At 42.0% G+C, this 27,226-nt stretch overlaps 2 protein-coding genes across 2 annotated transcripts; both read left to right on the forward strand.

Annotated features, from left to right (window-relative positions):
* Window positions 1–13,592: 13,592 nt before the first annotated feature.
* LOC148702822 (cyclin-dependent protein kinase inhibitor SMR4-like) lies at window positions 13,593–14,084 on the forward strand. Its single transcript, XM_088703672.2, has one exon. It carries the CDS (start codon window positions 13,642–13,644, stop codon window positions 13,867–13,869), a length of 228 nt encoding a protein of 75 aa, XP_088559798.1. The 5' UTR covers window positions 13,593–13,641; the 3' UTR covers window positions 13,870–14,084.
* Window positions 14,085–20,368: 6,284 nt separating this feature from the next.
* Window positions 20,369–23,057, forward strand: LOC103704160 (laccase-17-like). The gene is made up of 6 exons (XM_008787347.5): window positions 20,369–20,586; window positions 20,695–20,846; window positions 20,953–21,197; window positions 21,318–21,446; window positions 21,543–22,499; window positions 22,659–23,057. The coding sequence occupies exons 1-6, from the start codon at window positions 20,470–20,472 to the stop codon at window positions 22,787–22,789; spliced, it is 1,731 nt and encodes a 576-aa protein (XP_008785569.1). The 5' UTR covers window positions 20,369–20,469; the 3' UTR covers window positions 22,790–23,057.
* The last annotated feature ends 4,169 nt before the right edge of the window (window positions 23,058–27,226 follow it).

Consider the following 27,226-nt stretch of genomic DNA (forward strand, 5'->3'; position numbering starts at 1 on the left):
TAGGGTATTAAAATTATTATACATTGTTGACTCTTTTATCTATTGGCTTAAGTTTTGGAGTTGAATTGGTGATTATTGACCTTTTTTTATTCGTTTAAACTTTTAGATTAAATTGACAAACTAGATAAAAATCTGGTGATTTGTTTTAGATTGTCTCATGTTTCATCTTATTATTTCTATCATCTACCCTATCTAATTAAAGAAGCACAAACCCGTGTCAGATCTATCACTTTTGTTCAAGATAAAAGAAAATGAAAATTATAAATCTTAATATTTGGGGCTCACTATAAACTAATTTGAAATGTTAAAAAAATATTTTAATTTTTTAATTAATAAATTGTCTTCAAAAAATATTCAGAGATAGAGAGAGAGAGAGAGAGAGAGAAATGTTCGGAAGATGAAGCATATAAACTTATAAGATCATCTTGGTCATCGCACCTCTCCTCATGGAATTTTCATCTCTTACACTCAAGATGGTATAGTCATGAGAACTAGTGCAGAGGCCTCTCATGTTCTTCTTTTTTTTTTTTTGTGCATCACAATGGTTGCACGGTAGCCGCCAAAGCGTTCAAAGGAGAGTTAGAAAAGGATTGGCCTTAATTATGTCAACTTGCACGTGTGTTGACTTCATGGTGAGGGACGACAGATAAGATAAACCTAACAAGGAGACAAAAAAATTACATTAAAGAAGAAATGTTGACTATTGCTTCCCTTTACGTCATTTTTTTCTGATTTTTTTTTTGGATATACTTACACTACAACTCAGCTCAACAAGTGTACGTGTGGAAGTCAGCAGCCAGCTTGGAAGTCCGGATGTTCGCAATCGGATCTTGTGCAGCCAATACAGTATGGCCTTCTCCACGGTAGCTGTCACGCCCCAGATCCGGATCCATGACACGGCCATGCTATTGCCGACTACCGCCCACAATAGCACGAAGCCTCATACATGGGGAACAGGATAGTCAAACCAACCAAACCTTTATATATGAAAGCATTCTTAGTACAACATGCTGGTCAGTACCCACATATAGAGCTTCTATGTAGTTTATGCACACAAAAGTATATTTATTTTACCCCAAAGGAAAGAAGCCCTGATACTAAATTAAAGTGTCTCTGACAGCTATCAATGGTGAGGATCTGAAAGAAAAATGTAAATGAACGGGTATGAGCTACACGGCTCAGTAAGTAATCATACATAATCTTACCGGATCAAACATAATGATAACCATGTTTATGCAGGATTTGAGAGGCTAACATATACATCAAATGTCCATTGTTCCATATACAATATATATACATGCAAATCGAGCTGTAAATTAGTGCATGTACCATCATGATATTTCATAAACATGAAATGCAACGTAAAACTTTGCCATTAATCCAAGATTTTAAATCCATACTCCCAGATAGTAGTGCAGCCAAGTTATTATACCCACTGGCGGGGGCCATATGCGCATGCCGAGTTATTATACCCACTGGTGGGGGCCATATGCGCATGCCGAGTTATTATACCCACTGGCGGGGGCTCTTGCATAACATCTGAGAGTTCATAAATCATAATTTTCATAAATCATACTTTATGAGTTATTTGAAAACTGATTAATGGCACCTCAAATTATTAAGTTCGTGGTCATGCTATAAATGTCATTTTAATGTGTTTATGACACTATATTTCATGGAATACATGATACACTTGAACCATGCTATCCTTGGTAAATCATGCACATCTACTAGCATATGCTTGATTCTGCAAAAATACTAAACATGTTTTAATAGGGTTTGAGAAGCTGACATATATATAATACAACAAATCATCATGATAAAATATTCATGCTGAAACAATAAATCCCTATTTCATAGCAACAAGTATCTTACTTAACAATTTATTATGATGAAGTATGTATACTGAGTCAATAAATTCGTGTTTCATGTCAACAAGTATTTTCACGAAACAATAACATAACATAAAACATCCACCGGCATGCCGTGGTCATACTCTCAGATGCTACTGCGAAGTCATTCTCGGCCACTGGCGGGGCCAGCTCAGTTATTAGGCGGCCACTGGCGGGGCTGGCTCAGTCATTCTCGGCCACTGGCAAGGCCGGCTCAGTTGCATTCGATCAGTAGCTCTTAAGAGTTCGTAGACAATACTTCTTATAGGTAGTACCTCATGGATGCTACGGCGAATTCATTATCGGTCACTGGCGGGGCCTGCTCAGTTATTAGTCAGCCACTGGCGGGGCCGGCTCAGTCATTATCGGCCACTGGCAAGGCCGGCTCAGTTGCATTCGGCCCGTAGCATCGAGAACCCTTAGGTACCCCTTGCAAGATGTGCAAATAACTAAAGGCAATTCATCATCATTCTTTACACTTGTAACACAATTATACTAATGACAATCATGATAATGTAATCCAAATCATCTTGCATGCATAATAAAATCTGCCTAAGCATAATGTATGCACAATCATAAATTGTGTGACTGACCCGTGCCACTCATATACAAGATTCATAATTCATATCTTAGGATATAATATAATCCAATTATTTCGTAGGCATAATGGAATCTGCATAAGCATAAAGCATACATAATCATAACTTGTAAAACATGCCACATACATTCCCAGTTCATAACTCATAATTTAGGGTACATGATCTACAATACAATTATGACGGGTTAATTTCATGCGTGATCCATAGAAGATTAGGGCAGGTTACTTACATTTTATAATACACCCATTCATGAAATATATACACGAATAACACTTTAAAATCTTAATAAACATAGTACTCACATGATCTACAATAAGATTAAAATAGATTACTTACAGTGATTCGCTTTCCAAATTTCTCGAGTTCAGGTGACAAATTCTTAATCACCTAAAACAACATCATAGGGATTACATTATTTCCTATTTATTTATTATAAAAATTTTTATTTCATCATACTATGAACTTACTTGCTTGGATCCCATCCAAGGATCTAGCCCAAGTCCAATTTACCCAATTTAGAGCCTTTGGGGCTCAGTTTAAAACCAGATTGGGTCCACATAGGTTAATTGGGTTTTTAATTACAGGATTGGGCCTGGTTCATGATTGAGTCCAGCCTTTTCTAGCCAATTCAGTCTTCTGATCTGGTCAATAGGCTTAGTCCCAAGTTTAATTGGGTTTAATTTTGGTTCAGGGTCCATGTGGCTCATTTGGGCCTGAGTCAGGGTCGGCCGGAGTCAATTTAGCCTCACATTAGTTGAATTGGGCTTAAATTGGGCCTGATTTATAATCAATTAGGTCTGCTAAGACCCACATACTTAATTGGGTTCGGACCTGGTTTAAATTGGGCTCGTCCAGACTTAGCCCAATCTGATTGGGCTCGGGTTCAGGTTCAATTGGCTAAACTAATTTCTTATTATTGGGCCTAACGGGTTTCAGATTCGAACCCGAATCCGACCTGTTAACCCACTCTTTTCTTTTCCCTTCTCTTTTTTTTTTCTTTTCTCTTTTTTTTTCTTTTCTCTTTTTTTTTTCTTTCTCTTTTTCTTTCTTTTTCTTCTCTGTTTCTTTTCTTCTTCCCGAAACTTCTTCTCCCTTCATCTCTTTCCTTCCTTCTCTCGCGATCCCTCTTTTCCCTCCCCCTTTCTTCTCCCGCGAAGGGAGGAAAGCGAGCTCGGGAGAGGTCGGGCCATGGCTGGCGGCGCCTGCGGCCGGGCTCGCGGCGTCCTCGGCCGAAGCTTCTTCTCCCTTCTTTCTTCTCCCGATCCATCTTTTCCTTCCCCCCTTTCTTCTCCCGCGAAGGGAGGAAGGCGAGCTCGGGATGAGGACGACGGAGTTCTCGGGAGGCTAGCCGAGGCTGGCGGCGCCTACGGCGACCCTCCCTTCTCCCGCGGAGGAGAGACACGCCGGGAGAGCTAGCGGCGTCGCGGAATGCCCGCAACTGAGCCCACGGCCGCTCCCCGCGATGGCCGTGGCACTCACGGCCGGCTGCAACGCCGCGGTGCTTGCGGCCGGGGCCCGTGGCGCCGGCGATGCTCACGGCCGCACGCGGTGAGCCCTGTTTCTTCCCCTTCCTTTCTCTCTTTGTTTCTTTCTTTGTTATCTTGAATAAATTAGAAGACAGGGAGGAAGGGGCTTACCTAGCTTCCACGGTGCCAGCGACGCTCGCAGCCGCACGCGGTGAGTCTTCTTCCTTCCCCTTCCTTTCTCTCTTTGTTTCTTTCTTTCTTTGTTAGCTCGAATACATCAAGAGGAGAGAAGGCAGGGGGTTTGGGGATTTCTTAAGCGGTAGTCACCGCTTTAGCAACACTGCTTCAGCTACACCCGGTGCCGACAGCTGGACTCCTCTGTCCTCTCAATTAACATGAGGTGGCAGCCCTCAAATGGGCTGCCAACCATGGGCCCAACAGGATATTGGGCTCAGATTGGGCCCGGATATTACAGTAGCCATGGTGTGTCCCGATGCACAATATGGCTCCCACCCCGCGAGGCAGTTGAGCCCCAGGAGGCTTGGCGTCCTGGCAAGAAAAAACCTACGATTTATTTTACCAAGCTTATATTCTTTTGAACCCAAAGTTGCTGAATATAAAGACTTATTTGGTTCGCGGAAAGCATTTTTTTTCCTAAGAATATGATTCCTGAGAAACAGATTCTTAAGGAGAGAATGCTTGAAAAAGTACTTTTGGCATGTTTGATTGATCATGAAAAAGTGACAAATTTTCATAGTGCATATGTTTGGTTCACCATCCACTTTTCTGAAAAAGTTATGTATAATTCCTATAATACCCTTAATAAAAATTAGGTCTTTAATGTCTTTTTAATGTTAGAGGGTTTTTTTGGAAAAAAATAAAAATAGAGTGATTTTTACTTTCCCATGAGAATCATGGAAAAGATTTTTCCATGAAATGTGGGAATCATATTCTCATGAGAATACAACTTTTCTATCTCTCTCTTTTAAAAACTCCAACCAAACAAGAGGCATCTCATTACTTTTTCATTGACCACATTTCCTCCCCTTTTTTTTTTTCCGTGAACCATACGAGCCCTAAGTGGATACCTTTACGAGCAGGTGGAAATAGTATCCCATGATACCTTGATAAAAAAAGTTGCCTAGGGACTCCTACACATTCCTACTTGTTAACCATTGGTTGAGCCAATTGCCATGCACAAGGTCACATGCATGCAATACAATGTGCATGTGGTACGACACAAGGCCTTTCACAGGGCAACCATAACAATAACATGACATGGCATATCATGGCCTTCATTCATGTTGCCCTCCAAACAGCCACAAATTTTAATATAATATAGCTTGCAGATATTTGCTCGATCTTACACCTAATATTTCTTGACCACTATAAACATGGACTGCGCTGATCCCTTGATGGTTGTATGATGAATCACATGAGGGTTTACCTTCTATAGATGGCTTAAGGGGCAAATTTAGGCTAGCTCTCAATAAAAGCAACTCGCCAACCCCACCACCCTGATACAAAGCCAACCATAAGCTATCTAATAGGTCAAACTTTCATTTTCCCCCATAGACTTACCCAAGATAACAACTTATATTTTCAGCGGGAATACTGTTAGAAATTTTAAATGGACTTTCTTAGTAGTAGAGTAGTATTAGAATCTATGCTTTAAAATAATTGCTAAGCATAGTTGTACATATGTATTGGATAGCATTTCAATATATTATTCATATACACCACTTGAGATCTTGGAGCGCACTAGTTCTTTATATATTTTCCAACATATCAGTTGAGATCTTGATTCATCTTGGTATCAGCAATCCATTAAGATGGTTAGGAAGACATGCTTTAGAAACCTTGGGTAATCGAGCTAATTGTTCGACAGACTAACCCTTCAACATCAGGACATAATAGTAAAAGTGTGACCATGCATAAGTAATATTCGTTGTAAACCCATGTGCATTGTGATGGAAGCAAATCATATTTGAAGACATTATGCTATGCTTCTTTATAACCCAATGCATTCCAATATCGTTTCAGGGAAACAATTTAGTTTTACGACCAATGCACAAATATCGTAAGCTTGTTCTGATGTTACCAGTTGGCAACTAGCTGTATAAGTGGTTGCCAAGGTCTCTTCTACAATAACCAAGATATCTAATACAGTGTGACTTAAACCTGTCCTGCGCTTCTTTTTCCTTTCTTTGTTTTTTTTTTTACTAGAACGGAAGTATCATACATAACGTTTACAGATACAACCAAGAAAGTCAAAAAGTAATACATCACGGAGAGCACTAGGTAGCTTCGCATCGCCCACCTATAGGTAATTTTCTGAATGGTCAGCAACAAAAGAAGCCATCCAATTCGCGGCTCCATTAATCTCTCTGAACATATGCCTCGTCTGAATCACCATCCTATCACAGACCATGACTCGAATGTCTCTCAGCAGTGGATGGTAATTGCCAACCTTATTCGAAACCTGTAGAATTTACCCAATGACTGTTGTCCTCTGCTTTTTTTTTTTTTTTTTTTCTCTTCTTTCTTTCTCGTTAGCTAAGCTTTCCACCTGACATGCTCTAAATTATTTACTAGCACGTTGCAATATTGGTTTGGGACCCATTAACTTCAACTCGGAGATGGTCCACCATTGTGCACCCTTGTCGCCTTGTGAGTTGTGAGGCGCTCAATGGCACATTCTCACGTTTTGGTTTAATTTACCCTGCACTCCTCTTTTTTTTTTTGAATAATTTGAAGAGGGGGTTGTCCTCTTCCCCGGCTCTTATTAAAGGGCCCCTCCACTCATAGAGTGTATTTTGCTTACCATTAATTGAAAGACGACCGCGATCTTTTTCTTTTTTTTAAAAAAAAATCAGAACTCATTAAACCACTCCAGATTAGATATGTTCCTGAAAATCTAAAAAGAAAATGTTTAACAATTGAGGAAAAAAATATCAGTATCCCATATGAGCAGTAGCATATACTATTCAATCTGTAGCACTATTAGATTTTCTAAAAATATGTTTAGGTTCAATAGACTGAAGAGATGCATGTATTGTGAGACAATTCAGTCTCAAGAAGTGATTCAAGAATTTCGAAGATGTTGAATCCATCAACCATTGAACAACCATCAAAAAATCTATGCGGGCTCGTTTGGTTCGCGGGAAGAATTTTCTTTCTTAGGAATATGATTCCTGTGAAGAAGATTCCTAGGAAGAGAATGCCTGAGAATGTACTTTAGGCATGTTTAGTTTAATATGGAAAAGTGACAGATTTTTAGAGTGCTTATATTTGGTTGACCATCTACTTTTCTGTAAAAGTTATATGTAATTCCTATTATACCCTTAATAAAAATTAGGTCTTTAATGCTGAAGGGTTTTTTTGAAAAAAAATAAAGATGAAGTGATTCCCGCCTCATGGTAAAGTAATTTTTCCATGTTTCTCATGGAAAAAACTTTTCTATGAAATGTGGAAATCATATTTCCATAGAAATACAACTTTCTCATCTCGTTCCTTTGAAAACTCCAACCAAACAAGAGGGATCTTATTACTTTTCCGTTGCCCATACTTTCCCTCCTTCTTTTCCTGCGAACCAAACGAGCCCGTGAAAAATTAGGAAGATCAGATCTTTTGCATGAACCTGTTGCATCTGCAAAACTTGTCATGGCTTTTCATAGCGCAGAGCAATATGCTGCTCCTATACGTAACAATGGCACCTAAGGGTCGCTAATCCATTCTTCCACTTGATCAGCACGAACTTGATAGGCGTAGTTCTTTGTTAATTCTTTTTCAATGTAAAATGATCAGCCTTATGCAGCGGAAATTAAGAATGAAGAGAACTGACAACCATTGCTGATATCAAAACCACCCAAACTGGTAAGGAATTGCCTAAGGCCAGACAGCTTGTACTCACTTAGGCTTCCTTGATGAGAACTAGATATCAAGTACGATGTTTGCTCATCATAAGTAATGGTAATTCCTCAAAGAAAAAAAGTATTAAACAAATGGTAGGAAAATTATAAATACTAGCATTAATTAATTTTACTGATTCAGAACAACGTTAGCTATAGTGTTTTAATGTGCAATCGTATAGATAGAAATACTATACCTAGTATTAGAAACATGAGGATGGTACATAGATGAACACTGGTACTAGTATTGGAGAATTAGTGTGGCAGATGTTTTTGGGCTGTGTTTGAACATCGGGGCTGCTGCGAGATGTCAACGGAGCAGCAGCAGCAGCAATTGGAGCAAAAAAATCTGGCTAGTATTAGATATTTTAGATCATCATAAAAAATAAAAAAAGAAAAGTACTAGGTATGTTAGAACCTCTGACTTCCATGAATGTCTGGAGAAACAGCAACTACAGCCTGGAGATAAATATTTGACTCAGCAAAAATACAAAGATGTACAGACTGCAAGTCCATAACACCATTAGAAATTTAGACGATCAATGGCATTTAAAAGCAAAATTATAAGAGCATGGATAGGCACCAGCTTAATCATGGACTTGTCTAGGATACTGGTGGGAATAGACAGTTGATGAGGCATCAAATCTTAACCCTCGTTTCACCAATTAAATATCTTGCTTTCTAGTGCGGTCACCAGTGCCAGATCAGCCATCACTCGAGTCTACCTTCTTCTCTATTTCTCCTTTCTTTTGTCTATCATCCTACATCACTTTCCTTCGACTTCTTGCCTGAAGACAACCTTTTTGATCCATACCATCAGGCTATTGCAGTATATATGTATATATATTTGATGAAGAGGGAGGCAAAGCCGCCCGGCTTTTATTAGTCAGAAACTATTTATAAAAAATTACAAAAAAAATACAAAAGAGCAATAAATTTTTTTAACAAAAGATAGTAATCTATAAGTAGATCTGTTAAACTACTCAACAAATTGAGCAATCTCATAGGTGATTTGAAGGATCTCTGTATCCTCAATGTGCAACTATATAAAAGTTCTTCTTCTTGATGTGAGCCGGTTTTTTTCTAAAAAGATAAATCAACGTCTCTCAACATGTAACGCCAATATCTTTCAAACCAAAAAATTTATCCTCCAACTTCCAACATTCATTTTAGTCAGCTTCAAAAAAAAAAAAAAACATAACCATTCACATTCCCCCCACTATCCCAAAATTTATTCAAAAAATTATTTTCATTTTAGTATAAAAATGTACCAACACATTCAAACATTTATAGACGCAAGAACTTGCATATATGGTCATCGACTTGTGTCAAGCGTGCTTATAGGGCTCTCGAAGATTTGGCCCAAGACTGGTCAACGTCGCCATAGCCGAAGGCCTTCATTGCTAAGCTCAGCCCAATCTCACTATCCCTGACTCATCACACCAGAAAAGTAGGCAGCAAGCCGCCGGCTGCTAGATATGGATTGCCCCAGACTGATGTGCGCCACTAGTTTATTCTCTTCCTTTTTTGGAAAGCAAAGATGAAATTAAACTCCTACAAGTTGCTTTTAGATTATGCTACATATGCTTCAGTACGTTAGGTGGCATCCAAATTTCTTATCTTCCAACCTAAAAGGGTGGTGTAAGGGAAGATCGCGCCACTTGTGACAGTAGATGCGAACACCACCCCCACCCAAAAGTAAAAGCAATGTCGCCACTTTATTGGAAAGCCACTTCTGCTGCACCTAATCAGTCATTTCTTGCTTCCTATCCAAAACAATTCTAGGTGCAATTTTCTTTCACATTCATCATCCACATTGAACTAATTTTATGCCACTCGGACACTCATATCCTGTATAAAATATCTTCTTCAACTAATCCTGACAATATGTGCTTAGGAACTGTAGGTTTCTGCTTATACAGTCATGTTGTCTAATCAATATCCGAATACAATGACTATCCAAAAGATTGTTGATGCCACCATTGGAAGGAAAACGCATTCATCCTCTATATAAATGCATAAAAGCACCTTCTATGTAGATGTCAACCACCTCACCGGCTACTTTAACAAGACGTTTCTCCTCCGTCAAGGGCTCTCTCTAAAACTCATTGTTTTCCTGGTTAACCAGGCAGCCACTTTGATCATTTGAATCCTTGGTACCCACCAGGTTCTTGTTAGACTAACCTGGGTCCGCCATACTATCCATCAACCAGCCTTCACCCTAATTTTCATTTATTCATATATCATATCACCCGTAGCATACCAAGGAAGAAACTTAAAACTAAGCATCAATTGACTTTCTCATCAAAAGTCCTCGGCCAAACTTTTCCAATTGTGGCAGAACTCATCCATTATTGATCTAATTACGAAGAATCGAGAAATTCCTTCAACCTGCACAACTTATTTTTTTAAAAAAAACCTGAAAATAGAAAGCACCGATGAAAATAAGGTCTGGATCCTCTTTTCTTTTATTTTTATGCATAACAAAATTGAGTTACAAAGCCTATATTCATACAGGTGATGTTCGTCGTTGTACTATTTGGACTGAATTCCTCTTATTTAAAGAAAACATAATTTTTATAAAATAGATATGACTAGTGAAAATAGTTATAAAAAAAAGCTAAAATTTTAGTGGATTTTGATTTTCATACTGACTTTATCTTCAGCGACATCGTCTAATTCTTCCTAGATTAAAAAATACACCTAATTAAAATATTTCTTGGTTTTTTTTTTTTTTTTTTTGCATTGGTAGGCCTATTTCATGGCCCAAGTAATAAAATTTGGCTTGGATCGCTCGATGCGGACAAGTTAGGGTTTCCAAAAATTTGGCATATAATATGGCTTTTTGATATGCCATATCTCGCTTCTAGAATCTATCCAGCTCTTCCTTAATGGCTAGAGTGATCTATATTGAGCATGGTGATTCTCTTAGAATAATTATGGCGGCAACAATAGAGACCATGGTTCCAAGCTGATTGCGGTGGGGAACGTCGTTCCTTCGAGGTATCAGCATTTGGAGCAGAGCTTAGGGCTGCATGGGAGGGGCTCTCCTATGCGAGACATGTTCTGGAGGCAGGCTACATCATTCTGGAGGGGGACTCGGCCTCGTTGATTGAGCGCCTACGAGAGGGGGGGCCGGAGGAGGCAGAGCACCCATTCCTAGGCGACACACGACAGATACTACAGGAGTGCCGTGCGGTCCAGGTCAAGCATGTCCTTCAGAAGACGAACCAGGCTGCTGATTGGGTCGTCTTATTTGTTGAACTCAGCTGTCTTTTGTTTCCTTTGCTTTGTATAGCTTTATTGCTAGTGATGCAGCTGGTTGTGCTTATGCGAGAGCAGTGTGAGCAGCCGATGTACCAAAATAAAAAAAAAATAGAGATATAGGAAGAAATTCAGCCACTTCTGAGTTTAGCTCGAGAGAATTGGTGCTTTCGAGGAACACCATCTACTAAACAAGGAGCAAATGTTAAGGTGTTTGGGGGCACATGAGAAGGTAAAGATAGATATGTTTGGATGCATTTCAAGCAATATATAGCGCTTTGAAGTAAGTGCTGAATACGTTAACAGAAATCAAGGGTAAGTAGGAGGCAAAAAATAAAAAAAAAGGGTGTAGGTTCTTTTGATGAAGGTTAGGGATGGAGATCGAACCATTTAAAAGTTCAGTTGCGGTTTCCAGGAGATGACAAATGGAGCGGTTACTTCAACAATCATCCATTCCAACAACAAGAAGTAATAATCATCCTCATTAAATATTCTAAAAATCATTTTCTCCAACTCTCTCAGTTTCAAGTTAAGGTAGGTTTCCAAAGACAATTGTCATAATGTTGTCTGCTGACCAAGAAGCAAGATCCCTTGCTCCTTTTAGCAAAAAGACCGATATCTCCCTAACTAGTAGGTGGAAAATGGTCCATGGCACTCAAACCCAAAACATACGTCTCTTGGTTGTGAAGGATCTTTCCATGCCGTGGCGGATGGCAAAAAACAAGGCTTGTACAGGTTTACCGAACAGATAGCTTGGATAGACCGAGAGGTAGAGCAAAATCCACCATGCAGCAGGCTCCCACAAGGGCAATGAGGAAACCAACCAAACTCAGCACGTCAACCTGCCATAATTCAAATACATTGCTTCTGATCCAGGACTCGGGAACATAAAAAAGGGCCACCTCGGTTGCATCTACCATTTGTGGAAGGGAGACTCAAAGCCGTAAATCAGATCACCAAGCATGCTGTTCCATTTCGCACATACAGAGTCAGGTCCAGAATGGATTAATGACAGTAAAAGAAGGCAAACGCAATCCCTGAAGACAGAGGAAGAAAATTATAGAATGCTTGTAAGATGCATTTTGCAACCCAAATGAGAAACAGATGCTCCGATGAAAGGCACCCGCTTCAGAAACATTTTCTCGCGAACGGGGATACACCAACGATGAGGCATTTCTGCGAGCATAATAAGCGCAGAGGAAGGGTACGTAAAGGGGGAGTGCGTGGAGACCGGGGATGACGCTGGTGTAAGCAACGGTAAATCGGCAATGGCATAGCCGCGGCTGCCACGTGATCGGACGTGTCTTCACCGAGATCCGAGGGGCCTGCAAAAGACGCGGTTTGCAGCCGCCGTATCATTTGCACTGTTGTCACCTAGCTTGTGACATCATGGATGACGTAGTAGATGCCTTTCTTTTAATTGTGATAACTGATAAGCATGACACCATGTTTTAATTTTTTGTTTTTTTAACTTACGGGAAACAAGACATAGGTTCCCTGGACCACACATTTCTCATGCAAGCACATGCTTTCTTCTTCGCAGTTGATGACAACAAGAAATAACTCTTTACAGCTGTAATGCACTTGAATCTAAAAGTTGGACCTCAAATTTGATAATAAAACGGTGCATGGCGTCCGGAGATGAGTCTGATTCAGCCATATTCCCAATATGTGCCGCTAGTGGTAGCTCTCTGAACTGTAGCTGATACATGAGTGACGTCTTAAAAAGGGTCCTACGCCTACTTAGTGTGGTCAAGTATAACAATCCACGGTCGCGATTCTCGACTTGCCTTGGATTTTTTGTGAATTTAGGGGAATTGGTATCGTTCACAACCGGTCCCACATGGAATAATTCCGGACCACGATTCGCTGTGACGGCAGAGTCGCTGGCCCTGCTGCTGCCTCGCACAGACCTGACACGCACCTCCAATGGCCATCCACAGTGGCTGCACCAATCCGACGGCTCTGCTTTCATGTCGTCCAAATCACTCTCTGCGAGGCCGAAGTCCGCATCGAGAGGTATCCAAGGCCCGATCATTAAATCCCCCATCTCAGCTGACTCGCACGTGCCAACGAAACGAATACGGTGCAAAACCTGGGTCCCACCCCAGATTACCGTCGCCTCTACTCCCCGCCGTACACGTGTTCCTCTCCGCTTCCTCAGTTCCTCCCGTATCCAAAATAAAATTCGAATAAAACCCCCAAAACATTGCGGCCGGGGCTTACTTTTTCCCGCCCTCGCACCGACTCAATTCCCGCGTCCGCCCTCAATTCGAACCGCCAAAACGCGGCCACGCGGATCGCCACGTGTCAGAGCCCACCGGGCCGCCGAACCCCCAGCTGGCTTCTGACCGCACGATGGCCCCCCAGCGGCTTCGCGAGCACGCCACAGCCCTCCGTTCGGAGCTCTCTCCCCCCCCCCATAAAGACCTCTTTATAGGGAGCCTTGTAAGCCCGTCCCATTCCCTCCCATACCTCTTTCGAAACTTTCCCGCTTTGGCTTGGAGAGATGGAGATGGAGAGGGAGAGGGAGAGGGGGATGGAGGGGTGGGAGACGCCGAAGAGGATGGAGTGCCGGATCCCGGCGGTGCTGCCGTGCCCGCCGCCGCCGAAGAAGAAGTCGCCGGCGGGGGCCTACGGGAAGAGGAGGGCTCCGCCCAAGAACGGCTACTTCCACCCGCCGGATCTGGAAGCGTTCTTCGCCCTCGCGCCCCGGAGGGAGACGTCTTGCGCTTGATGCTGGTATCTGGGATCGGAGAATGAGCGCTCGCGCCGAGAGAAACGTTAGCTTTCTTGTATATATTTCTGCTGTACCCTTATTCTAAGATCAGGGATTTTAGCTTTTCTCCTTCTTTCTTCTCTCTGCGTCTATTCGCACCTGCAAGCAAGTCAAATCAAACCTTTTTGTAATACTAGTGATGATCATGACGCTATATTGGTTATTTCTTCTCACTCCCTTCTTTGGATTAAGATTGGATTTTTCATCTGCGTGCGAATATTTGATGGTGGATTTGCCTTTGGATCTGGATCTGAGATGATGAAACAGGGCTTTTGGTGTTAGAGCTTGGATTTTAAGCGGTATCCAGGATTCGGGTTCCATTGCGATCTATTGTTATTTATCCACTGGGATTTGTTTGCAATCTTGCGTTTCCGCCGGAGAGATGCTGAAACTTTTCCGGCGGCGGGAAAGCGGGAACTCTGCAATTACTGTTTATTAAAGTTCTTTTGTTTAATGAAAGATTAGTGTTTATTAAAGTTTGCTAACCGTACGATGTTTTCGGGAAAGGTTTGTTAGCTATGTTATTAATAGCATATGCGAACCTCTTCAGGTGGTCAATGGACTATATTGAATTCTCGATAGAGGATAAAGGAAACGTGTTCCCTGGACATTTGGCATTGTGCTATTTTATGATACGATATTATCTGTTGCCGTTTTATCTTTTCTCAATGGATTACTCTAGCAACGGAAGTCTATGGCTATGGAAGATTAAATGCTTGTAACTAAATTGCTTACAAATTATTTATGGACAGATGTGATTTAAAGTGTGTGTCTCCCCTTTGGAGGCGACTTTGTTGGAAAAGATGATGTATTTATGGGGTTAAACAACTAGAGATGTTGGGACCTAATTGCTTCGTTGTTTTGGAAAGGGACAAGAAGAAAAAGATGTAATACACCATGGGGTTACATGCAGGGTATTGACATTGCACTACACGGTTAGTGTTAGTCTAAATATCAAACGTCACATAGATTTGGGACTGTATCTTTGCAAACCGTCCAAGATGAGCTTTGGAGGTCTCTGTGGAGCCAGCCGCGAGCGTGCCATGAAAGAGTCGTTGCACAATCAAAAAAGGAATCAGAGGTCAAGACACAGGTCAACCAAAGCGAGTTGTTTTTCCGAATGTGAACCCGAGCTGTTATTGGACGAATTAAGCGCGAACCCAACAGGCAGCCATTGGATACTTGACTAAGCACACAAGTTAACTGTAGCTTGATGGCAAAGGTGAACAAAAGGAATTTTGCAACCGGCTGGTTGAACTAGTTGGGCCATCAACCAGTGTGCGATGAAGTCCGGATTTCTTCTCTAAAACTGGACCGGGAGAAAAATTGTTCTAGTTTTACAAAGCTTTTTAATCCTTGGCTCGTTCGAACTACTCTGGGTTCAAGCCAAACTCGCTGATTCCAGGTGAAACAGATTTAGGATAGGGATTCGATCAAATCAAGCCCTCTCCTCATACTCGACCTTCCACTTCGACACTAACTTGACTGAAGGATGGTGACTGTTAGCCACCAGCTACCATTCCGGCATTCTCTCTTCTCTTGTCTTCTGCCTCTAACTCTCTCTCATCGTCCCCCTAGCTCCCTCGTTGGATCCTAGTGGATGGGTGGTGAGAGGCGACGAGACACTGTCCCTCTCCCTCATCGAACAACTGGAGCTTAGTGGTAGGCTAAACCGCTAAAAGGTAGCAATATCAAAGGGTAAACTGACAAAGGCTAGCTCCCCGGCCTTCCATGATCTCTCTCTCTGTCTCCCTCTCTTTGTCAACCTTGCTGATCCGATGGCCACATCCTCCCTTGCTCTCTCTCTGTCTCTCTCTCTCTCTCTGACCACCTTGTTGACTAGAGGATTGGAGCCTCCCCTACTCTATCTCTCATGACCATGTAGACCTACCTAATGGCCGGAGCTTGGTGGCGGGCCAGTTCCCTAAAGGGTAGCAACATCAAAGGGCAAACTGGGAAAGCCTCTCTCTCTCTCTCTCTCTCTCTCAACCTTGCTGACTCGACAAACAGAGCCTTCCTTTCTCTTCTGATTAGTCGTTGCGGATCTAGTTGGTATAGGCAGCTGGAAAGGATATACATGTAAATAACAAATTAATAAAAATATTTATGAAATTTCACACATTTAGGAGAGTCACAAAAAAATTTATTTTTCTCTATTTAAAGTTGTTTTAACACCTAGACTAGTCTTGTACCCACTCAATTTCTTAATAAAAATATTGCTTAGAAAAAAAAGATATATCCAACGATTAGATAACAAAGAGAGTTGCAAGAGTTCTTTCACTAGTCATAAGATTGTTCTACTTTATTCTTCTTCATTTATAACAACTATTATATCTAATTTAATCAAAAACTAGCTTTAATATTTATTATTATAGGTCCGTATGTGAGGGCATGGATCGAAATATAGAAAATGATTAGAATCTCTCAAAAGTACATATATATATTGCAATAATGAAACTTTTTTACTATTGCTATACTTATAGATGGAAGAACAATATTAATCATTCCCGAATCTATGTTGGAGAGAAGGTCATCCTTACGTTGGATACCTTAAATCACTTTTTCTTTGAGTTTTGATTTTTTGAAAGAAGAAAAAAGTTAGGGTATACATGAAAATATCAATTTTAGAAGAATATTAATATAAATTTTAATATTTAGTAAGACATGTACGCCAAAAATTCTAATATTTATTGTTATGCCTTATTATTTTTTATATTTTGACACTAAGTTGACTCTATTACACTTTTTGTATGTGTCATGGTTTATCCAAATATATTTTGGATCTATATGTTTTAGTTCTCTTTCATAATGTTATGTATATTTTACATGTTATATGCTACTAAATAGTATTCATTTATTATAAAACGGAATTAGAGCATTTGGATGTTAAGTTTTGATTCTTCTGCAGACTACGTTGAGACATTAAATGAATACATCATTAATATATATATGTGTGTGTTTCTTTTATAACTTTTATTGCTTTTATCTCCAAGATATTGATATTTTCTTTTGAGGCTTGTTTTTCAGTTATATTATAGCATGGTATACTTTTTTTTTTTTTTTTTTTTGCTGAAAGCATGATAATTTCATCTCGTGCTATTTGTCTCTAACATAGCTATCATTGTTTAATGAATTTGAATGAAATAAGGTGATAGTGATCCAAATACATAATGCATTATTTGTAATATTTTGCTATTGTAGTATCAAAAGTTGTTAAAAAATATTAAAAAACTTATTTTTTATAATTTTTCTATAATGTATTTTTCGTCAATTTTTAATATAAATAATTAATTAATATATTTAGTATGTCAAGAAACAGTTGCAAGAAAGAAAAAAAAAGTACGACTCAAGTAAACTAATGAAACGGGGAAGCCATTAAATGGGAGAAAACAGAGAAACAAAATACAAAGATCGGAGAAACTGTTATAAGGAAAACAGGAATAACTCAAGCAGATTAATGAAAGAGAGAAAAAACAACCTCGACGTACACTCATCATTAGTTGGTGCACTCTTTTTTTTTTTCTTTCTTTCTTCCTCCTCTCTTTCCTCACCGAACAATAGTCGAATTACCATGGTGCATTTTATTAGAAAGGCTGTACAGTGTTTTTCACAAAAAAGATCGGAAAACGTATATCGAGAGAAATGGGCCAGTCGAAGAATCAAAATCTATTTGACTGCCGGGGAAATCTTTTGATGGCTTGTGAACAAAGGATGTTGCATTTCTTAGGAGTGGAGGAAGGCAAAGGAATGGAGGACACGGTGGTGGCCAACCTGATCAACAATTCCAATTTTTTATTTCTGGACAGTGGAATTGTCGTTGGATTGTAATTATTTATTCCAAAAAATTAGCAGAAGAGATTCCACAAGGTGGCTCATATCTCTCTCTCTCTAAGGCTCCCACAATGCTTAGGCCCACTTGTGGAGAAATATATATATATATATCTTGCACCATGCACACCACATCAGCAATGCATTATAGGAATAGACTGAGATGAGGTACAAGGAGCGGCAATCCAATAAAAATAGGAGTGGCAATTTATGATTCGACCTATCAACCCGACCTGCCTACAATCGGCTTTAAGCAGGTTTGAAGTTGACATAAATGGGTTTGGATCGTAAATGTGTCAACCCGTCTAAACCTATTTATTAAATAGATTGGGTTTAGGTATAAACATTTGACCCATTTAAACCTATTTTGACCCATTTAATAATTGAGTCGGGTCATAACCCGGCCCGGTTAACCTATTTAAAATATGTTTAAAACCTATTTAACCTATTTGAAACATGCTTAACTTATTTAACCCGACCCACTTAGTCTTTTTAAATCTATTTAACTAGTTAAAAATCTGTCTAACCTGTTTAACCTATTAAATATATAGGTTGGGTCGGGTTACATGTTTAATAAACAGGTTGGATTTAAATTTAAAATTTTGACTTATTTAATAATAGGTCGGATTTAGGTTGATAAATTTTTTATCCGATCTGCATCCAACCCAAGCTGTATCTGACCCGTTTTGATCCGATTGCCACCCCTAGATAGAAGCGAATGATGAGTGGAGCCTACAGGAACGAGTTGTGTGATTGGCGTAGTGCAACGCCACGTGATGCAAGATATAATTTTTCTTAAAGATATATTTGGATGTTTGGGCTAAAAATTCTATAGAATTCATAGATTAGACCCGTCCAATTAGCAAAATTATAAGATCACAGGCTTGGCTTATAATAATAAATACCTATGAATAGCACTAGAGTGGATTGACATGAATCCTATAGGGAGAAAAAAAAATCTGCTACGCAATGCCATAAATACCTGATGAGATTTTTTTTCTTCCTATGAGATTCAGGTCAACCCACTCCAAAGCTACTTCTTGGTATTTATGAACATAAGCCTAACAAATATTATGATTTTGCTGGTTATACTGGCCCAACTCACGAATACTGTAGGATTTTCAACCCAATCATCCAAACAAATTCTAAATTTAGGAGCCACCCACTAATCATTAGCTATTAATAGATAGCTACTCTCTCCATCTACGCATAACCTAAAAGCTCTCAATAATTTTGATACGAAAGGATGATTAACTGTTTCAAAAATCAGGATATGAAATTGCATGGTTATCCTACAGAAATCGAAACTAAAATACTGTTCTTTGATGCAACTTGTCCCCTACTTAATAGCTTTTAGCTGGAAAAGCAAAATTTACTTGAAAAAGGCTATTCCGGTTTATGTTTGACTAAAATTAAACTTAGTTTATAAGGAGCATGCATGATTGGGTGACTCTGAGGCAGAACATACGATATGATAGTGACTAGTGAGGTAAGGAAGTTGGAAGAACAAGGTTTCGATGGGACAAACAAATTGACTTGGCGCCAAATGACCTCACCCACCCCATCAACGGGTCAGCTTAAAGCCGATCTCCTTTAGATCGTGGATCAGATCGGACATCCTTATCATCGTTCAAACTGACGTAAGCCGCGAGATAGTTGGAAGGTTTCTATCAAATGAACTCTTATCACAACAAAATCCCTTCCTCCGGAGCCACTCGAATATATTAAAATAGAGGAACTTATAACTAAGAAATGAGGGGTACTATAATACTAGCAAGTAGGTCTTTGTTCTAATGATTGGACGCCGGGGTTGTTGCCATTATATTGTTTCTCATAATTTTCAAGGTTGGGAGAGAGCTCCCTTGGTGCCTAAGACTAAGGAAAGGCCTAAAGGGAGATCCAAACTCCATCTGGAAGTCGTCGACGTTTCACTGTATACAACCGAACCCTTCTTCCAACATACAATCCCAAAGCAGAAGGCTATTCGAAAGTTTACAAAAAGACCCTTTTACTGCACCGTAGAATTACTAAAATATAAGTTTGAGATCTGTTCTTGTAATGTTACAACTGAAGGGACTAGTATTCAATCATCCAACACCATTTATGCATGCATCGAGTTAGGCAAATGAGCGTCCTGAGGCTCCTCCTCAAACTATAACAATCTCCTACGTTGTGCATGTCCTATTATATTTTAGTAGTAATACTTGGGGGGAGAACCTTACTCCCTCGGTTCCTTGGAATTAAAGAAACACCATTCATGCATCGAATAGTATCAGATGAACGAATAGAGGAGGAACGGGCCGTAGAGCTGACCTGCATTATATGTCCTTGTCCTTGTCCTTGTCTTTTGACTGACGCCATTATTCATACACGTATGGTTGGTCGTTCAGCTCGACCCTTCCAACCCTTGTCATGAACTAGAGAGGCTCCGGACTCGTGCGTTTGCAGCGGACTGGTGAAGGGTGGTTTGGTAATCTCAAGCACGTCAAAAGCTTTTTTTCTTTGCGAGCACTCTAAAGTTCAGCTTGACCCGACGCGGGGGCCACCCCGCCAATGGCCGTGTTTGAGGAAATGGGACGCCAGGGTGCACTGTTAAATATTCAATCTTCAACTTATCTCACCTAATATATCTCCTATATATTTGAACCCCCGGCATTCATACGCACTGTCCGAAATTTGAGAGAACACAACTCGCATGCCCACGAATCTATCCACTACCAAGCAGCGAGGATGGGTTTCGCTTTTCCTCCTCCAACATTCTCCATGGGAACTTTTCTTCTCGCCCTGAGCATTTTCCTAGTGTTGCCGGAGCTTTCAGCAGGCATCACTAGGCACTACAAGTTCGATGTACGTAATGTAGCTAGTTCCAACTGGAGATTGGTTAGCTATAGCTAAGCTAAGCTAATAGAGCAAGCATGATTCAGTGTTTTATTTACCCACGATTTGGTCTTGCAGATAAGGTTGCAGAACCTGACGCGATTGTGCCACACAAGGAGCGCGGTGACGGTGAACGGGCAGTTCCCGGGGCCTAAGATTGTTGTAAGAGAAGGCGATCGGGTCGTTGTGAAGGTGGTCAACCATATTCAGAACAATATCACCATCCACTGGTATGAATTGCGTATAAGTCTGCACGAGTTGAGATGGACAGCGAGTTCTTTATACCTTTGTCTGGGCTTTGATTGGGCTAACGAACAAATGATTATGGTTGGGCAGGCATGGCATCCGGCAGCTTCAAAGTCAGTGGGCCGACGGCCCAGCATACATAACCCAGTGCCCCATCCAGACGGGCCAAAGCTACGTCTACGACTTCACAATAACAGGGCAGAGAGGCACGCTCTGGTGGCACGCTCACCACTCCTGGCTGAGGGCCACGGTCTACGGACCCTTCATCATCCTCCCCAAGCGTGGCGCCTCTTACCCATTCCCCAAACCCCACAAAGAAGTTCCCATGCTCCTCGGTGACGACAACGATCATATCCTGTTCATTCGATTTGTTTGTGAAGCAATGTTCTCATCTTTTTGCAATTTTTTTAACAAGTAATTAACAGGAAAATGTGTGTAACTCTTGGAGATCGCAGGTGAATGGTTTAACGAAGACCCTGAGGCTATCATTTCCCAGGCCCTTCAGACCGGTGCAGGCCCAAATGTCTCCGAAGCTCACACAATTAATGGTCTGCCTGGTCCTCTGTACAATTGCTCCGCCAAAGGTAGTGCTCTAGAGAGACCAGGACTTTGGGTGGTCTGGTTCATCTAGCGAGAAAGGCAGTCATGTGATAGCATTTGGCTTTTTATGATTTTGATAGATACGTTCAAGCTGAAGGTGAAGCCTGGAAAGACGTACCTCCTCCGGCTGATCAACGCTGCACTCAACGACGACCTCTACTTCAGCATTGCCAACCACTCCATGACCGTCGTCGAGACCGACGCCAGCTACGTGAAGCCCTTCGACACGGACACCATCCTCATCGGGCCAGGCGAAACCACCAATGTTCTCCTCCGCGCCAAGCCTGCCTCACCAAATGCCACCTTCTTCATGGCTGCCAGGACCTACAACACCGGTCTCGGCACCATCGACAACACCACCGTCGCTGGCCTCCTTGAGTACTCGTGCACTTCATCCAGCTCCATCAAAAAGCTCCCGCTCCTCAAACCAACCCTCCCAGCTATCAACGACACTGCCGCTGCTGCAAACTTCAGCACCAAGTTGCGCAGCCTGGCGAGCACGCAGTTTCCGGCCAATGTGCCCCGAACCGTGGACCGGCGTTTCTACTTCACCGTCGGGCTCGGCACGAGACCGTGCCCCAAGAACCAGACATGCCAGGGGCCCAATGGGACCAAGTTCGCCGCATCCATCAACAACGTGTCGTTTGTTTTCCCATCCATGGCTCTCCTCCAGGCCCATTACCTGGCGCGGTCCAACGGGGTCTACACGAGCGACTTCCCCCACAACCCTCCGTTCCCATTCAACTACACCGGGACTCCACCGAACAACACCTTTGTGAGAAACGGGACCAGGGCGGTGGTGCTTCCCTTCAACACGAACGTGGAGCTAGTCATGCAGGACACCAGCATTCAAGGTGCGGAGAGCCACCCATTGCACCTCCATGGCTACAACTTCTTCATCGTCGGCCAAGGCTCCGGTAACTACGACCCAGTCAACGATCCAGCCCGGTTCAATCTTGTGGACCCGGTCGAGAGGAACACTGCCGGAGTGCCGTCCGGCGGATGGATTGCCATCCGATTCCGGGCTGATAACCCAGGTAGGCCTATGGTCTATTGATAATTTTTGAAGGCAAATGGTGCGTTCGATTTCCTAAGTGGCCCATTGAATCGCTTTGGGCTTCTTGTCAAACCCATTAAGACGATAAAAGGTTGACTTAGAATTCACGACTCACCGTTGACTTTTGCGTGAATGACAGGTGTGTGGCTCATGCACTGCCACTTCGACGTGCACCTGAGCTGGGGACTGGTGATGGCGTGGGTCGTCAACGACGGGGCACTCCCCGGACAGAAGCTGCCACCACCGCCGTCCGATCTTCCGAAGTGCTGACATTGACCGCTGGATTTGAACCCGACACTTTCCGTTTAATTTGGGGTTTTTGTTAGGCTGTTTTTCTTAATCTCCTCATATTTTGGTTTTGCGAAAATATCGGGCCGTAAAAAGGGGCTTCGTTTGGGTGTGTTGTTTTTGGCAATTAGGCTGGAGAAATAACTTGTGAAACGCACGTGGCACCTTCTGCAAGTGCCATCTTGATGTTTGCTGTCTTTCTTTAATCTCTTTTTCGTGTTTTCCAATAAAGTTCAGCTCGATTTAATTATTTTCTGCACAGCATGGAACTGTACTGTTTAATCGGTTCTAACTTGAGAGACTATACGTCCGCTTGTATCATGAAATTGGTCAATGGTATATGAAAGGAGAACGAAGAAGGTGTCGCCTCCTCGGGTGTCGAGTAATGCATACATACAGAAGGAACAAACAATCTTCGAGCTATTGTCTATTGTTTCAAGTTAAAAGTTAAGAGATGAAAATAAATCCAGTGGATCCTTTTTATTTCATGCTCCTAGTTTTATTTGTATCTATATTGTATACGGAGGTAAAAAGATGGTCCGGTGTGTAAGACTCCTGGCATTGCAAGATTTGAGAAAGGTCAAATATATATAGCCTTGTTCTACGTAGGTTGTTCACCAATGACCTTTAGGTACCTTACCTTTATAGTTAAACTCATCCTCATGTTATGCATGAAAGTATATGTCACGCCCCGGATCCGGATCCGTGACACGGCCGTGCTATTGCCGACTACCGCCCACAATAGCACGCAGCCTCATACCTGGGAAATAGGGTAGTCAAACCAACCAAATCTTTTCATGTGTATTCATCTAGTACAACATGCTGGTCAGTACCCAAATACAGAGCTTCTACGTAGTTTATATACACAAAAGTATATACTTGCTTTACCCCAAAAGAAAGAAGCGCTAATACCAAATTAACGTGTCTCTGGCAGCTATCAGTGGTGAGGATCTGAAAGAAAAAAATAAATAAACGGATATGAGCTACACGGCTCAGTAAGTAATCCTGCATAATCCTACCGGATCAACCAGTAGACTAAACATGTAAATCAGGGTTTTGAGAAGCTGACATGCATGTTTATCTAATAATCATCATGGCATAATAAGTATGCGATTTAAACAAAGCAGTAGTGCAAATCACAACAATTTTCATAATATATGCATATGAAACCGTGCCCCGGCATGCCGTGGTCCATTCTCTCGGATGCTACTGCGAAGTCAGACTCGACCACTGGCGGGGCCAGCTCAGTTACTATTCAGCCACTGGCGGGGCAGCTCAGTTACTATTCAGCCACTGGCGGGGCAGGCCCAATTCCAATTCAGCCACTGGCGGGGCAGGCTCAGTTACTATTCAGCCACTGGCGGGGCAGCTCAGTTACTATTCAGCCACTGGCGGCTCAGTCATTCTCAGTAGCATCTTTGAACCCATTATAGTGCCTCTGGGGCTAGCTAAGACTTTATAAACTTACATGCATGATTAAAATATCAATATCATCAGGTTGCATACATAGCCATAGCTTCTGGGATCATGCAAGTTACTTATGCATTGTAACATATCATGCATGAAACATATGTACTTAAAATAAATGCTTAGGAAAACATTAATAACATGACATGATCTATAATAGGATTAGGACAGGTTACTTACATTCTTCACTAATCATGCATACAATTCAAATTGTATAAAAAACACTGGTTCATCTTATAAAACGTATTACAAGATCTACGATAGGATTAAGACAGATTACTTACCTCAATTCGCTTTCCAAATTGCTCACGTCCAGGTGACTAATCCTCAATCACCTAAAACAACATCATAGGGATTACATTATTCCCCCTTCATTTATTATAAAATTTCTTAGTTCATCATACTATGAACTTACTTGCTTGGGTCCTATCCAAGGATTTAGCCCAAGTCCAATTTGAAGCCTTTGGGATTCGATTTAAAACCAGATTGGGTCCACCTGGGTTGATTGGGTTTTTAATTAAAGGATTGGGCCTCGTTTATAATTGGGTCCAACCTTTTCTAGCCAATTGGGTCCTCTGATTTGGTCAACGTGGCTCATTTGGGTCTGAGTCAGGATTAGCCCAAGGTCAATTCGACCTTCTGTCAGTTAAATTGGGCTTGAATTGGGCCTGATTTACAATCAATTAGGTATGCTGAGACCAACTCAGCTTAATTGGATTCGGACCCAATTTAATTTGGGCTTAACGTGTTTCGGATCCGAACCCGATTCCGGCCCGTTAACCCACTCTTTTCTTTTCTCTTCTCATTCTTTTTCTTTTTCTTTTCTTTTCTTTTTTTTGTTTCTCTCTTTCTTTCTTTTTCTTTTTCTTTTTCTTTTCCTTTTTTTTTTTTTTTCTTCTTCTCTTCTCTTCTCTTCTCCTTTTATTTTTCTTCTCCTTCCCGAAGCTTCCTTCCTCCCTTCTTCTTTCATCCCGATCTCCTCCTCTCTTCTCCGACGATGGCAGGACGGCGAGCGGAGGGGAGGATGGCGAGCGGAGGGAGACGGCCCACGACCGGCGGCGTCCGCGGCCAAGCCCCGCGGCATCCCCGGCCGAGCCCGCGGCCGAGCCCGCGGCCGAGCTCTCGGCTTCCCCGGCCGAGCCCGCACCGGCGACGCTCACGGCCGTACACGGCAAGTCCCCTCCTCCTCTCCTTTCTCTCTCTCTCCTTGGTTCCGATCGGAAGCCCTAGCCATTTCGGCCGGTCCTCCGGTCTTCTTCTTCTCCTCCGGCCGGATCTACGGCCTCTTCCTCCTCTCTCTTTCTTTCTTTCTTTCTTTTCTTTGGTCCTTCCCTCCGGCACCACCCCCTATTCTCTCTCTCTCTCACTCCCAAACCCTCTCTCTTCCTCTCTCCATTCTTCCCCTGTTAAGGAAGAAGGGGGTTTTGGGAGGGCCGAGCCACAGTCGGCAGTGCCACGGCCGAGCTCGCGGCGTCCACAGCCGCACCTGCGGCTGAGCCCACGACCGCGCCTGCGGCCGATGCCCGCGGCCACACACGGGTGAGTCCCCTCTTCCCTCTCTCCTTTTTCTTCTTTCTTTCATTTTCTTTTCTTTCCTCCCTTCTTCTTCTTCACTGAGACCCCCTATCCCACTGAAGAAGAAGAAGGGGAATGGACTCCGGCCGACTGCAGCCCCCTACCGAGAGCCGGCAGTGACTGCAACTGAGGTCCATGGAGTCCCTCCTCTATTTTTATTTTGGTAACAGGAGCTTACCATTTCCGGGGATGACCTGCGGTGCCTCCTCTCCAACACCTCTGCCGACTTAGGGGTTCCTCCTTCCTCTTGGAGCTTCCGGGCTCTCTCTCTTTCTCTCGTTCGGTGTTTAGGGGGTCTGTCATTTTGGGGTTGCCGGCATAGGCTTAAAGGACTGTTTAAGGATGAGACCCCCTCTGAGAGGTCCCTTCCCTCTCCATTCCTCCATACCTCGGGACTGGCCGCCGCCCCCCTTGTCTCCGGCGCGCCGGCAGCGGCTGTCAGCAGGGGTGAGGGTCACCCCTCCCTGTCGGTCTTATCCCTTCGTTTTTATTATTTTTTATTTCAATCCTTATACAGCACTGCCCACAGTGGAATTTGGGCCCAACCCTTAACTGGGCCCATTTCTTATTGGGCCTAGTAGGTTCTGGGCCCGGACATTACAGTATAAATAAAAATTTCTGAAGGTGATCTTCAGAAAGACTCCTGCTACCATTTTACACCTGGACTATATATTAAATGGCCGTTTAAATCATGCTATGAAAATTAAACTTTTAGTCAATACGGACTAAACAACAGATGACAATTAACCAAGAAACTGGGCGTCCTCCATTCCAGCTCTTTTCCATCCATTTCTGACAGAATCCTGTTCTGTCAAAATTGAATGCAATTAAAAGCCTCCCTCAGACCCTGCATGGTTTGTTCCCACCATAGCCAAGATATCTCACCGATCTATTCCTACTTGGAATATGTATCCCCTAGTTTAACAATGGTTTTTTAATGCCTCAATCCCCCTTCAAACGTCCGCAGCAAATTTTGATCTCTTGCCATATAAAGTGTGGGAGATAGAATAATCCCAGAACACGAAAAGTAGGAGGATAGGACCATGGCGTTTATGGACTGGAATGTGTAATTTCATATCACATGCTATCCCTGTGCTGAAGCAACTAGATGCATGATATTATAGACGTTGTATTACAACTTTGCATTACAACGCTACAAAAGTGTCATTACAATTACTGTATTGCAACTCTTTTTCTTTCCTTCTTGTTAAAATATTTGAAGAAGAGGAAAACAAGAGAAAGCAAGAAAGAAGGAATTTTATTTCTACATTCTATTATATTCGGTACATCTCAGAATTTATATATACTCGTGAATCGACTCTATAAAAGAAAAATAATATAGGATGATATAGAATCATACTAATAATAAAAAATATT

This window comes from Phoenix dactylifera, chromosome 8, assembly GCF_051530095.1.
Source record: "Phoenix dactylifera cultivar Ajwa chromosome 8, Ajwa_hap1_PhDact_Kaust_v1.1, whole genome shotgun sequence".
Classification (NCBI taxonomy): domain Eukaryota; kingdom Viridiplantae; phylum Streptophyta; class Magnoliopsida; order Arecales; family Arecaceae; genus Phoenix; species Phoenix dactylifera.